Source organism: Corythoichthys intestinalis, chromosome 19 (genome assembly GCF_030265065.1).
Source record: "Corythoichthys intestinalis isolate RoL2023-P3 chromosome 19, ASM3026506v1, whole genome shotgun sequence".
NCBI lineage: Eukaryota > Metazoa > Chordata > Actinopteri > Syngnathiformes > Syngnathidae > Corythoichthys > Corythoichthys intestinalis.
Genome location: NC_080413.1, coordinates 5,549,759 through 5,565,388, shown reverse-complemented (window position 1 = coordinate 5,565,388; position 15,630 = coordinate 5,549,759). Strand labels below are relative to the sequence as shown.

General features: G+C 37.4%; 1 protein-coding gene across 1 annotated transcript in view; it reads right to left on the bottom strand.

Moving 5' to 3' along the window:
• Positions 1-10,692, bottom strand: part of nhsl1b (NHS-like 1b) — a 194,202-nt gene extending 183,510 nt beyond the window's left edge. Inside the window, exon 1 of the mRNA XM_057823079.1 lies at positions 10,218-10,692. Within this exon, the coding sequence (XP_057679062.1) occupies positions 10,218-10,503 (286 nt within the window). The 5' untranslated portion in view covers positions 10,504-10,692. The remainder of the gene's footprint in view (positions 1-10,217) is intronic.
• Positions 10,693-15,630: the final 4,938 nt, after the last annotated feature.

The following is a 15,630-nucleotide window of genomic DNA, read 5'->3' as shown; positions in this document are numbered from 1 at the left end:
GACCAATTTATTAAGTCTGTGTGCGGGCCAGACGTTATTGATCTTATGACAGAGGCTGGGGGCCGGATGAAATTTGACCACGGGCCGCATTTGGCCCCCGGGCCGCACTTTGGACATGTCTGATTTAGAGTGAACGCTTACTCCAAAGCTTTCTGACAGAATGAAAAGTCCTCGCTACTCGCTGTCAATTAACCTTTACTACAACAGCGACCTACTTTCCAAATAAAAATAGCACACTCCCTTATTAACATGAGTAATAAATGACAGACGGCGCTTGTCGGTTGACCGTAATTAACTCGTTCACCGCAGGCCATTGGACGTCTATCGCCGTCATTGAACCAATGAACTTGCCTTACTGCTTTGACTGTGGAAACAACTCCCACAGATGATGTCACTGAGGATGTACTTAGGGACTGTTCTTGTTTTTGTTTGCACTCTGTCTGAGGATGTTTGAGCAGCCAATCACAGGACAGGTGACCCAAGAGGACCTCACGGGGAAACCTTAGCTAGATAAATGACTTGGGATGAACTGTTGACTCCTAAGCATCAGGTGTTTCCCACTGCATGAGTAGCACAGTCATTAAAAAATGTGAAATGCATCTTTCAGTGCAGCAACATAAAAGCATATCTAAAGATAAGTGACTTATATACTGTATATTAGCTCATAATATATAATTATCTAGCTATCATTTATAATTAAATCAATGATAATAATGTAATTGATGATGTCTGTTTTCTGTGTCTGTTGCGTCTATTTCCAATTGTTTTGAATGCATCACTCACCAAGATGGAATTGACTAGGGCAATTTTCAGATCAAAATCAAAGATCACAGAGTTTTTTTTAGAAAGATATGAATGATCAGCTGTGTCATATTTATTGGGCTATCAGGGATAGACAATAATGGGAATTGTTATGGCTCCAGCTATCGATTATTTTAGCAGTCGATTAATCTATCAACTAGTTAGTTCAAATATTCGAGCAGACACGGCGCGTAGGGCACCAACTCTACCTGAAAGGGCACAAAAAAAAAATCAAGTTTGTGAAAAATCCTAAAAAATAATAATTGTAATAATAACAACAATATATAGTATTTAAAATAAAACTTATAACTGATAAATGCAAGTAATACAAATATAAGCAACATAGGCTCATTATTTACACAAAAAAAGAATCTCCTGTGCGGCCCTCTCGTCAGTCTACCTTTGGTGCCCCCCCCCCCAAATTCCCTAGTGGTTTGCTCCATTATGCTTCAGTCGCAAATTTGGCAGAAGTTTATTCTTGATAGGAAATGTCATCAAAAAGACAACAAGAGTCAGGGGAGGAAAAAAGGAAGAGGAAAAAGCAGCGAGATGATGCCCGGGCATCACTTGTAGGTAAGAATGTTTTTTTTTTTTTTTTTTTTTAAACAATTGTTTATTTATTATCAGCTACGTTTACATGACTACAATAATCTGATAACTGGGAATAACCAGGTAATGACAATAATGAGATTTGACGCATTTACGTGCACTTCAGTGATGTGATAATCAGGAAAAACCTGGTTTACATGTGAAGTCAATAGTTGACGTGATGACGTAAAACTCTTGGTCTCAGCATAGGCCTTCCTCCATGTCTACCTAAAACCCACGCTTGCTTGAAGTTGTCCCACTGAACCTCTTCAAATGCGAGTGTGGCGATTGCGTTACACAAACTCGCTAACTGCAGAGTAGGCCCATAGGCTGAAAGCGAATCAGTTTGGCGTCCCTAAGGCCTATCTAGCGACATCCGTTTTTCCATTTGTACACATGCTCAGAGATGTAAAATAGCGGCGTTTATCAAATAAAGGATAGCGGATCATGCTCTTTACATGACCACTTGAATAATCTGGTAACTCCAGAAATCGGGTTATGATCGGTTTATTAGTGTGCACAACAACAAAAAAACCACTCCAAAACGCTGTGGTGGAAATGATGTGACTTGCAAATTCATTGCACAATAAAAATTAAATGGAATGTTACAAGACATACCGGTAGTGGTTTTATGCAAAGACTATGTTGATACCGAAATGTTTCCATTAGTAAGAAGCCGTAGTCATTTTCGAGAGGTTCAGAGGCCAAGAGCGACAACAACAACAACAAAGCATTTATGCCTAGGACACCAAAATAGCTAGCGCCGGCCCTGTATTCGAGTAATTGGATTAGGAACATTTGATGCGTTGCAGAATAAATTTTAGGAGATGTAAAACAAAGGCTTGCTAAGATTAAAAAAAAAAAAAACATTAAATGTGAATACAAAATAAAATTCCCGAGTGTTTCTTCAAACTACGCAGAATGGCACTTTCATTTAAAAATAAATTAAAATACTTAGCTTCAAACGGTATAAATTAAATTAGGATATAAGTACAACAAAAGAACAATTGACTAACTTGCAAAGGAAAAGTCCGCTAGCTTAAATGCTATAAAATGCTAACGTTCTGTTTTTTTTAACAATTTAAAAATGGTTCAAACGCATATTCCCACAAAAAACGGCCAAATGTACCTATGAACTAAATTACGAATACATAAAAAACATATTAACTCAAACAAAACGTACCTTATGTTTGCCTTAACAGGGGGCAGCTGGATTCAGCCATGTTAAATGAGTTATGTCACATTCAATGGTGCCACTAGAGGGCACTGTATCCACCCAAAATCGATAAAACTAAAAGCAAACGCTTTCAAAACAAATCCTTACAACGCCACTTTAATTAAACGAACACTCGAAGCAGCAAATTTTGATTCGAAGCTTTTTTCTAATCGAACTACTCGAGTTAATCGATTAATCGTTGCAGCACTAGAAATTTTGAATTTCACTGGCATAGGTCAACGAATCAGTTATTAATCCCAATAATCACAAAAAAAAAAAAGAACAATTTGCTTTAATAACATGAAAAACATTCATTTTTTAGGTAGATTTAATGAAAAGTGCAGCAAAACGGTGCAAAAACATGAATCTAGTGCAAATAATCCTATTCCAATTCCATAATCACTCCAGTACACATGCATAAACCCAAATCCACTCCACTGACCACATATTTTAAGGTTCTCGGGAAACAAACACACACAAAAAACATTTTTTCTTGGCAGCTCCATGGGGAGGCGATTTATATTGTCGACGCCTGTGTGTATGCATGCGCAGACGCAAGCTAACTAGTTTGGCGGATTTTGACCACCCCCTTAAAAAGAGTCCAATGTGGATGGTTTTCAATGTTTTTTCAAGCTAAACACACAGAACTAAGAATATGACACATATTGTGCAGTTAAATACTAAATACATTTAATTTTTCAAGCACTTGCTAGCTTAAAGCTAATAAATTTAGACACCTTTGTAGAAAAAACTACCAGTTCAAAAAAATCTGACAATATGAAAAAATAATCCTGATCCTTTGATGGCATGATCACCCAGTCCGACTTATTGCCTATTGTAAAAATCTTATTAATAATTACGAATTACATCGCTTTTGTTAGTGGCCAAGTCTTTCCCATTGCAGTAATAGTCGTTATGTATGTTCACCCACCTCATTATTTAATCATTTTCATTATTTGTTCAATGTATGCACCATGAGTTTGCGTCGTGTGATGCCTTATAATACCGCTGTTTTTACTAGGAGACATTTAGTTTTCCCCTATTGCTACAGTGTAGTACATAGTCAGCACACATAGCCCATGACTAACAAATGCTAGTAGTCAATATACAGGGTCGACAAAGGGTCACCACATGATAATTTAACATGTAATAGCTGCCCATTAAACGCATCATTCTGGCGTAACATTCGGTTTCTCATCACTCATTTCTCGTCTGTGTCCCTACGTGTGTACAACTGAGTCACAACAGTCGAGACAAGCTGAAAGGAAACAACCATGACTCAGAACTTAAGTAGAATTAAATAAGGGCTTGTCTTCTTGAGCTTACTTTGTGACATTTTTTCACTCTAATTGAGGGCTTTCCTACAACGAGCAGGTTTGGTTTGCCACATACAGGTAGCGAATGACAGGCTATATTCCCTATCGTGTGAACCAAAGTCTGAGTTAATGCCTAACTGGCATTGGGCAGCGATGACCAAACAAAAGAGCATTTAAACTGACAAGTCTTAGTCACAGTCTCTCCCAGTCGAAATGGATTGGACGTCTATCACTGGCCATGGCAGCCAATGAGTTAACAGCGAGTAAAGTGCACAAATTGTGCAATGTTAAGCAAAAAAACTGGTCTGTGCAGTTAACAAAAGCACATTTCAAACTAGGGGTGTGACAAAAAAATCAAAATGGTGATGGTCACTAGCTGTTCAATAACCCAAAATCAACAGGAAGTGACGCAGAAATGCCCCGAAATCATAAGTAGGTGACTGAAAATCAGTCTTGTTTTCATCAACGGTGACTAAAACGAAAACATTTCGTCAACGTGCTACAAACGTGTCTTGAGAGATGAAAACATAACGACACGGATGCCAGTTTTCGTCTGACGAGAAGAGAACGAGACGAAAATGTGCCATAGTTTCAGTCGCTTGTTCGCAATGTGTGACATTTTATATGTAGTTACCCTGTATCGTACCAGTGTCTGGTTGTGTCACTCGTGTGACATCCTGCGCCCCCCCCCAACTCACCCACTAGTGTCCTCTCCAGTCCCATTGCTTATTTTGAGACACAGTAGGATTTGTCTTATCTTGGAAAGAGACTATATGCAATGTTGATTTGGCCTTTAAAGGTCTGTGCTGCGTGATCATCACACACCAAATGTAACTCGTAGCGTTAGCATTAGGGGTGTGCCATCATAGGCACCCCACGATTCGATTCTGATTCAGGGTGCTACGATTCGATTAATGAACGATGATCACAATTAGCACGATTAGCACGATTACCGATGCATCGTAAATTACTAATTAATAAAGTAGCCAAAAAAATTTATGTCCATTATTTATTCAAAATAGCCTAATGATTCAACAGGAACAATAGAAACATGCCCATACAACAAAAAGCTGCCCTTACACTAGAGGAGTTCCAAAAAATCGATTATTACATGCATCGCGATTCGACACGTGACGATTCGATTACGATTCATAAAGGTTCAAAAACGATGATTTTGCCTCATAACTTTATGGCAGCCGCTTGTAGCAGAACGAAATTCAAGACACGTCTTATGATGGACGCTGCCCGTTACTGAGAGAGATTTATTCCTTTTTAAAACACTGGAAAATAAATTAGTGTATGAGACAGGCGGGGGAAAAAAACGGTCTCGCTTTTGTGCGCAAGTTATTTTTTAGAGCACGAGGGGAAGAGAGATAGTTCGTTGCTCGTCTTTCAGGTGTCCAGTAGGGGTGTGCCATCTTAGGCACCCCACGATTCGATTCGATTACGATTCAGGGTGCTTCGATTCGATTAATGAACGATGATCACGTTTTTTGACGATTATCATGATTATCGATGCATCGTACATTACTAATTAATATGGTAGGCAAACACATTTATGTCCATTATTTATTTAAAATATCCTAATGATTCAACAGGAACGATGTAAACATGCCCATACAACAAAAAGCTGCCCTTAAACTGCTTATTTATTTATTTTATTTTATTTTTTTTTTACAAGAAAGTGCAAAAACAGTAACCATTTTAAAGGGAGTACACAGTACACAAATTTACACAGGTGGAATGAATTCCACATTTTCTGGAAACAAAGTGTCTTTAGAAATAAGACTTCTTTTAACCAATATACTTTGTTTTCAAAGATATCTGTACTATTTCACATGTTTGTAGTGTTACCGCTGTACTTAATCATGGTTTTACACGTTCTGCATATGAAATACACGTTAGCGAATTAGCTAATTAGCTTAGCGCTCGGCGCTAACTATTAACATCTCAAAAACAACTACAATAAAGGCTAAACAGTACAGGAGGGTTCGTGTACTCACCTCTTATAGATGCACACGGGTCTTAGCAACACACTTAGGACATTTTTTAATTGAAATGCCTTAAAACTACTGCTGCACATCTGAAAGACAAGCAGCAACGAACTATCTCTCTTCCCCTCTTGCTCTAAAAAATAACTTGCGCTGTTTCATACACAAATTTGTTTTCCAGTCTTTTAAAAAGGAGTAAATCTCTCTCTCAGTAACCAGCAGCATCCATCATAACGTGCGTGTGCCCGTTAACGGTGCCCGGGCGGCAGACGTGTCTTGAATTTCGGTCTGCTACGAGCGTGCGCCATAAAGTTATAAGGGAAAATAATCGTTTTTGAACCTTTATGAATCGTAATCGAATCGTCACGTGTCGAATCGCGATGCATGGAATAATCGATTTTTTGGAACTCCTCTAGTGTCCAGCATTACTTTTAAGGCATTTCAATTGAAAAATGGCCTGAGTGTGATGCTAAGATCCGTGTGCATCTATAAGAGGTGAGTACACGAACATTCTTGTACTGTTTAGCCTGTATTGTTGTTGTTTTTGAGATGTTACAGTGCCTTGCAAAAGTATTCGGCCCCGTTGAATCGTGCAACCTTTTGCCACATTTCAGGCTTCAAACATAAAGATATGAAATTTAATTTTTTTGTCAAGAATCAACAACAAGTGGGACACAATCGTGAAGTGGAACAACATTTATTGGATCATTTAAACTTTTTTAACAAATAAAAAACTGAAAAGTGGGGCGTGCAATATTATTCGGCCCCTTTACTTTCAGTGCAGCAAACTCACTCCAGAAGTTCAGTGAGGATCTCTGAATGATCCAATGTTGTCCTAAATGACCGATGATGATAAATAGAATCCACCTGTGTGTAATCAAGTCACCGTATAAATGCACCTGCTCTGTGATAGTCTCAGGGTTCTGTTTAAAGTGCAGAGAGCATTATGAAAACCAAGGAACACACCAGGCAGGTCCGAGATACTGTTGTGGAGAAGTTTAAAGCCGGATTTGGATACAAAAAGATTTCCCAAGCTTTAAACATTTCAAGGAGCACTGTGCAAGCCATCATATTGAAATGGAAGGAGCATCAGACCACTGCAAATCTACCAAGACCCGGCCGTCCTTCCAAACTTTGTTCTCAAACAAGGAGAAAACTGATCAGAGATGCAGCCAAGAGGCCCATGATCACTCTGGATGAACTGCAGAGATCTACAGCTGAGGTGGGAGAGTCTGTCCATAGGACAACAATCAGTCGTGCACTGCACAAATCTGGCCTTTATGGAAGAGTGGCAAGAAGAAAGCCATTTCTCAAAGATATCCATAAAAAGTCTCGTTTAAAGTTTGCCACAAGCCACCTGGGAGACACACCAAACATGTAGAAGAAGGTGCTCTGGTCAGATGAAACCAAAATTGAACTTTTTGGCCACAATCCAAAACTATATGTTTGGCGTAAAAGCAACACAGCTCATCACCCTGAACACACCATCCCCACTGTCAAACATGGTGGTGGCAGCATCATGGTTTGGGCCTGCTTTTCTTCAGCAGGGACAGGGAAGATGGTTAAAATTGACGGGAAGATGGATGCAGCCAAATACAGGAACATTCTGGAAGAAAACCTGTTGGTATCTGCACAAGACCTGAGACTGGGACGGAGATTTATCTTCCAACAGGACAATGATCCAAAACATAAAGCCAAATCTACAATGGAATGGTTAAAAAAAACGTATCCAGGTGTTAGAATGGCCAAGTCAAAGTCCAGACCTGAATCCAATCAAGAATCTGTGGAAAGAGCTGAAGACTGCTGTTCACAAACACTCTCCATCCAACCTCACTGAGCTTGAGCTGTTTTGCAAGGAAGAATGGGCAAGAATGTCAGTCTCTCGATGTGCAAAACTGATAGAAACATACCCCAAGCGACTTGCAGCTGTAATTGGAGCAAAACGTGGCGCTACAAAGTATTAACGCAAGGGGGCCGAATAATATTGCACGCCCCACATTTCAGTTTTTTATTTGTTAAAAAAGTTTAAATCATCCAATAAATTTTGTTCCACTTCACGATTATGTCCCACTTGTTGTTGATTCTTGGCAAAAAATTAAAATTTTAGATCTTTATGTTTGAAGCCTGAAATGTGGCGAAAGGTTGCAAGGTTCAAGGGGGCCGAATACTTTTGCAAGGCACTGTAATAGTTAGCGCCGAGCGCTAAGCTAATTAGCTAATCCGCTAATGTGTATTTCATATGCAGAACATGTAAAACCATGACTAAGTACAGCGGTAACACTACAAACATGCGAAATAGTACAGAAATCTGTGAAAACAAAGTATATTGGTTAAAAGAAGTCTTTCTAAAGACACTGTTTCTAGAAAATGTGGAATTCATTCCACCTGTGTAAATTTTATTGTATTGTTGAGAGAAATAAGGACTCCTTTTAAAATGGTTAATGTTTTTGCTCTTTCCTGTGAAAGATAAATAAAAAAGCAGCTTAAGAGCAGCTTTTTGTTGTATGGGCATGTTTCCATCGTTCCAGTTGAATCATTAGGATATTTTAAATAAATAATGGACATAAATTTGTTTGGCTACTGTATTAATTAGTAATGAACAATGCATCGATAATCACGATAATCGTGACCGTGATAACTAGTGATAAACTCACAGCAGAATGATGACAAGCGCTTGTTTTGCCGTTTATTCGTTGTTTTTGATTTCCTGACCCATGTATTGATAGTCGTTTCATATCGTGAGGTACCAAGAGGTTCCCACCCCTATTTCAAACTCTGAGGTCTACCACACAGCTGCGATAACAGACATACTGTCATATTAATACCTCTCTGACTGTGTGAGTCAAAATGTGTTATCTTTATACAAAAGGGGAAACCAAAGCAAGCACAAGAGTTGGAATGCGACTCTTTGAAACTTCCGGATCGGATGCATTTTGTCCTCACTGTGCATAAAGTGAGTTTGACAGGAAAGAAATAAGATTCCAACATGTTGAGGTGTCAGTTGTTATTTGATTCTGTTTTGTTTTTTTGTGCTAATACAGTTTATGACAATGTTGCGGTAGTGGTTATGTGCTACAGCTCAGGTGTCAAACTCGGAGGCCTCGGAGGGTAGATCCAGTCCAACATATCATTTTGTGTGGCCCGCAAAAGTTAATCATGTGCACATAAAAATAAAAATAATAAAAATAATGTGGCCCGTTTAAACACAAATCGACATTGCTTCACTCAAAAAAGTTGCTTCAATCAAAAAAAAAACTTGACTCCAATCAAAAAAAAAATCAAAGAAAAGTAGCTTTTACATGCATTTTTTTGAGTTTCAAATTTATTTTAGCACTCAAACACTTTTTTTTTTTTTTTAATTGAAGCGACTTTATTTTGATTGAAAATATATATTTTGATTGAAGCAACTTTTTTTATTGAAGCAATTTTTTTGATTGAATAATAAAGACACAAATCTACCTCCTATCGCTCCGCCCAGGGGATACAATTTTTAACTGGAGTAACTACATTGGCACAACACCGGCGGGCGTACCATTTCAATGGTTGACGATCTTGGCGAAAAGTATTGCCTAAGCAGCCTGATTTAGAATTCCCCTCAAGAATGATGGGAAACAAAACACACTCATTGTCAACTTGTTATTATAAATATTCTTGTAAGTTAATTTTATTGCTGACAGTGCGTTTCAGGGTCATCAACATGTTGTGCCCCCCCGCCCAAAAAGTCAAACTCCGCCTATGCCCTCACTACTTTGCGGCTCAACTTTCGCATCCTCAATGCATTGTGGATTTTTAAATCTTTTCATAAGCATCTTATTATAAGAATAAAAGAGTTCTAAAAACATTTTATGCACACTTTGTTTACATTTATGTATGCATGTACACACACACACACACATCATATGAAGGTGAGACAATGAATGTACAGTACGTATTATTTATTTATACATTGTTTTTTTTTTTTTTATTATTTATATTTTATTTACATGCTTCAAACTATTTTTTATGTTCTAACAATAACGTACGCCTTTATAGGGTTTTATATATAAATGTATGGGGGGTGGGCGGGTTCTTCAAGGTGCTTTTTATTTTTTTCACTTTATCGATTGGTTCTGGGGCCGTTAACAGCGATAAGTGAGGGATCACTGTATTTTATTGTAGGTAAAATGTTTAGGAATAATTGTTTTCAATCGAGCAGTAGAATTTTGTTGAGAAAACCAAGTGCAGTTCAACACGCATAAACAAATCTATGGTGCACATAACATGTTTATAAGACTCCAACAGCAGTACAAAAAGTGCAGGACTTACGGATTTTGACTTTCTTGGGATCCAGGACTCCGACCCGAACTTGCAGCGTGCGCAGGCGTCCCTGGACCCGGCTCGAGCGCCGGAACACCCCGGCCGCCTCCAGCTCGATGCCCAGAAAGACGTCGGCCGCCAATTGGGACAGGTCGGCCAATTGGTGGATGATGTTGGTGAGCGTGTGACAGCCCACCTCGTCCAAGGACGTGAACGGAACCGCTCTCTTCGCCTTGCCCCTGGCCGGCAACCTGCTCACGCGCCTCGGCTCGACGGTCCTCTGGGGGAAAGGCATCGTTTAGATTCTCTCGGGGTGACTTTTTTGGGAAAAAGTAATACTAAAAACGCGCGGTTCCCGAAATGGCGCTGGCTATTTCAATGTAATCCCTCACAACCGCCATGACCGTGCAGCTGTACAAGTCTATTCAAATTCAAATACACGCCGTGTGGAGGAAAGGCTGCTGCCAGAAGGGAGAAAACACAAGGAAAAGTAAGGGAAGGGCGGAAGGAAAACCAGGAGGAAACTATCAACCACCTGTAGGACGCTGGAACCGGAGTCAATCCGACAGCGAGTCTACCTGACAGACGGGAGACGGAAAACCAGGACTGGACTATCGACAAAAACTGGAACGGTCCCGAAAAAAGCCAGCAAAACAATCGGCATAAAAATCTTTTTTTCAATCTTTTTTTATAATCATTTGGATAATTGTTTATGAGAACAATATTTAAAAAAAAGTTTACGTTCAATTTTCGTACACAAAAAATATATTTTTCACAAACAATAACACTAAGTCAGTGGTTCTTAATAGGGTTGTTCCGATCATGTCTTTTTGCTCCCGATCCGATCCCGATCGTTTTAGTTTGAGTATCTGCCGATCCCGATGTTTCCCGATCCGATTGCTTTTTTTTTTTTGCTCCTGATTCAATTCCAATCATTCCCGATAATTTTTGTCGGATACATTTTGGCAATGCATTAAGAAAAAAATGAATAAAACTCGAATATATACATTCAACAGACAGTACATAAGTACTGTATTTGTTTATTATGACAATAAATCCTCAAGATGGCATTTACATTATTAACATTCTTTCTGTAAGAGAGATCCACTGATAGAAAGACTTGTAATTCTTAAAGGATAAATGTGACTTTGTATATTGTGACTTAATATTGCCATCTAGTATATTTGTTGAGCTTTTAGTAAATGATACTGCAGCCATTTAACTTCTGCACAAATGCATGATGGGAAGTGCAACCATGACTGTGCGTAGGGGCACCAATTGATATATCTTCTCTGCGTTGGGAAAGAACATAGGGTATTAAGAAAATGATCAACTACTACCTTTCTTCCCCACATTGCCTCCCACGTTATTTTTAATTGCTGAGAGAGGTAGTGTACGGCTTTAGACACATAAAAAATGGCTCCAAAGGCTGTCAAAATTCTCTCTACTCATTATACGCTGCCTTTTAGTGCTATCTATAGGTAAAACGTTGTCTTTATAGTTTGAACGCGACAATGCGTGAGTGGGTGGTGCAGCGGATGCATTAATTATTTAACGTGATGAATTTTAAAAAAATCATTACCGCCGTTAATGCAATAAATTTGATAGCCCTACTTTAAGCCAAAAATACTCTGGATTAGTGTAAAACATTTTGTCTGTAACGTTAAATAAAATTAGAAAACGATTTAAATTAAAAAAAAAATATATATATATTAAAAAAAAGGCATGTCCGATATTTTTTTGCCGATTCCGATACTTTGAAAATGACGTGATTGGACCTGCATCCCGATCGATCGGAACATCTTTAGTTCTTAACCTTGCTAAAGGTACCGAACGCCACGAGTTTCACATAAGCATTCACCGAACCCTTCGGAGTTTCATAATAAAGCCATTTTTTAACGAATTCAAAACCTACCAAGCTAACATCTTAATGAATTCCTTTTCAAATTTCTGCCAGATTTCAAATTTACTACAAGTAATTTTGCCTCTTACTGTTGATTTTCACATTGGTAAATGAAAGTCTAGGGCTGTCAAAATTATCGCGTTAACGGGCGGTAATTATTCTTTTAAATGAATCACGTTAAAATATTTGACGCGATTAACGCACATGGCCCGCTCAAACAGATTAAAATGACAGTACGGTGTAATGCCCGCTTGTTACTTGTTTTTTGGTGTTTGGTGTCCTCTGCTGGCGCTTGGGTCCAACTGATTTTATGGGTTAGTACCATGAGTGAGCATGGTGTAATTATTAACATCAACAATGGCGAGCTACTAGTTTAATTTTTGATTGAAAATTTTACAAATTTTAATAAAACGAAAACATTAAGAGGGGTTTTAATATAAAATTTCTATAACTTGTGCTAACATTTATCTCTTAAGAACTACAAGTCTTTCTTTCCATGGATCAGTTTAAGAGAATGTTAATAATGTTAATGCCATCTTGTTGTTTTATTGTTATGATAAATAAATACAGTACTTATGTACCGTATGTTGAATGTATATATCCGTCTTGTGTCTTATCTTTCTATTCCCTATTCCAACAATAATTTACAGAAAAATATGGCATTTTTTTTAAAGATGGTTTGAATTGCGATTAATTACGATTAATACATTTTTAAGTTGTAATTAACTTGATTAAAAATTTTAATCGTTTGACAGCCCTAAACTAAACTCATTTCATTTCACAGTTCCTTTCTTTGTTTCCATGCCTACATTCTCATTTTATTGTCGCAACCTTGCACTTTATACAATTTTCATGGCGTAAAATGACGCAAATTTTTTTTTATTATCTACACAGTTCACGCTACCTGTAGGTCTGTTATACTTCCTCATACAGTACCAAGTGCATGTCAACCTTCCACTGAGCAAACCGATTTGTCCTCCGATTAGATAGAGGGCTAGCATTTGAAAGAAATTGAATAAAGCCTGTGAATTTAGGACAAACCAGTCCAAAAACTGGTCTAAAATCCCACTTTGCCTACGTTTAGTCAGCATACAAAATAGGGCTCTGCTTTTCTCAACCTTCACCGAACCCCATTTAAGAATGTATTTAAAAACAAAATGAACATAAATATGCTAAACTGACAAGTAGTGCTGCAACGATTAATCGATTAACTTGAGTATTCGATGAGAAAAAAAGATTCGAATTTTGCTGCTTCGAGTATTCGTTTAATAAAAGTGGCGTAATGGTTTGTTTTGAAAGTGTTTGCACTTAGTTTTATTGATTGGGGTGGATTCACTGCCCTCTAGTCTGCCTCATTTTACGTGGTTGAATCCAGGTGCTCCCTGTTAAGACCAGCATAAGCTCAGTTTTTGTTTGGGCTAATGTTTTATTAAATGAATTCGTAAAGTAGTTTATAGGTATATTTAGCTGTTTTTTGTGGGAATATGTGTCTGAACCATTTGTTAAGAACATTGTTAAAAAAAAAAAAAAATTAAGTGTTTTATAGCATTAAGCTAGGGGACTTTTGCTTTGTAAGTTAGCCAACTGTTCTTTTGTTGTACATACTGTAGACATTGGCAGACTTGGCAATTTTGGAGCCTAAGGCAAACATATCCAGGGGCCCTCTTCATGGGTCGGGGGTTGAAAAGATGAGAAGGGTGTGGAGGAAATATGTTCCGGTACACTAGGGCTGTCCTAAACGACAAATTTTCTCCTAAATTAGTCAGCCAACTAGTTTTACAATTAGTCGACTAATCTAATAATTTTCTTTTTTTAAACTAATTAAGCTATGAATTTTTTGTTGACGCTTATTAATTCACAAAACCATTTTGGAACACTTAAATTCTTTATTAAATGTACAAATAATCATGGAAATAACAATAATTAATCACAAATAAACAATGAGGTTAAATGCTGGTAGCTTTTACGAGTGCAAAAGAATGGAAAGTAAACAGATTCAGACCACTGACTGTGCCCTTCCAACATTTTTCAAAACAATTCTTAGCATTATTATTATAGTATGCAACTATATATAACAGTAGTATAATAATTGTAATTATTATTATTTGTCGATCATATTTATCATTCAAATGGCTTTCTTTTTTGTTTTGTTATTTGTTTGTTTGGTATGCTGACATAATTATACATGACGAATAGTTGGGGGTGATGCTGGCTCCGGTGGCCCAAGCCCTTGCTCGTTGGGGGCCCCCTACTGTTTGGGGGCCTAAGGCGATCGCCTACTTCACCTGAATAGTAGATCCGCCTATGACTGTAGATACTCCTTTTTAAAAACTTTTATACCGTCTGAGGCTCAACTCGGGTATTTTAATTTTTTATGTTCCATATCTGAATACTCGATTATTCGAACTAACTAGTTCATCGATTAATCGACTACTAAAATAATCGATAGCTGCAGCCCTATTGACTAGCATTGGAAAATTGAGTAAACAGAGCACAGAATAACAACCTATTTAATAAATTACGGTCACGTGCAAAACGCCGATTTGTTAAAATATTGCATTTACTGAGTTTATAATAAAACTACAATTTAAAAAAGAAAATTCTGGCTAGCTTGGGTCACGTTTCACAGCCAAGTAAAACTCTGAAATTGAATATACATGCCAAAAAAAATTATTTTTATATTTTAATAATTGAAAAATAAAAGATTTACACCAAACCTGGCTCAGTCCCTCACGTTGTTTTCGTAGCTTGTAGCGTTAACAGCAAGCTAAACAACAACAACAAAAAATGTGCTTTATACACAGCAGAGACATCAAAAAGTTGTAAATTCACACGCAAATACTACTAGTCAAAAGTTTGGAGACTTTTACTGTGTATTATGTATTGTTGAGAAGATTTAGTCTTGCTAGCATAAAATTAAGCATACTGTACTTTCTCCGCACCTGCAACCTAATGAATTTACATTAGAACAAAAGTCGTTTGCTCATAATTTTTTTTCAACTCCTCCACATTGTCCAAACACTTTGTAATTTTTCTAAATTCGGATTTTAATGTTAAAAATAAAACTATCGGGTGGATGGGGACTCGTATTTTAATGTTAAAAATAAAATAACGGGTGGATGTGGTCAAAAATTAGGCTAGATTCAACGTTTTATATTCGAACGCTTAAGTATAAAACTCTGAAAATGAACAAACATACCAGCAATGCATTTGTAATTAAGTATAGCTTCATCTTAATGATTTAAAAAATAATTTAATACAAACCTGGCTCAGTATCTCACGTTGTTTTCGTAGTTTGTCGGGTCAACAGCAGCGGGCCTAAAATGACGTCATCACTATACATCAAAGAGGAAAAGTCGCCACGCAAATTTAAAAAATTGAAAAAAAAATTTTTAACAAAAAGGTCACACGCAGTCACTAGGATACTAGTCAAAAGTTTAGAAAAATAAATAAAATAAAAACGTTTAGTTTATATTATGAACTGCATTTTTACATTTTTATTAGCTTTGGTCTTCCTAG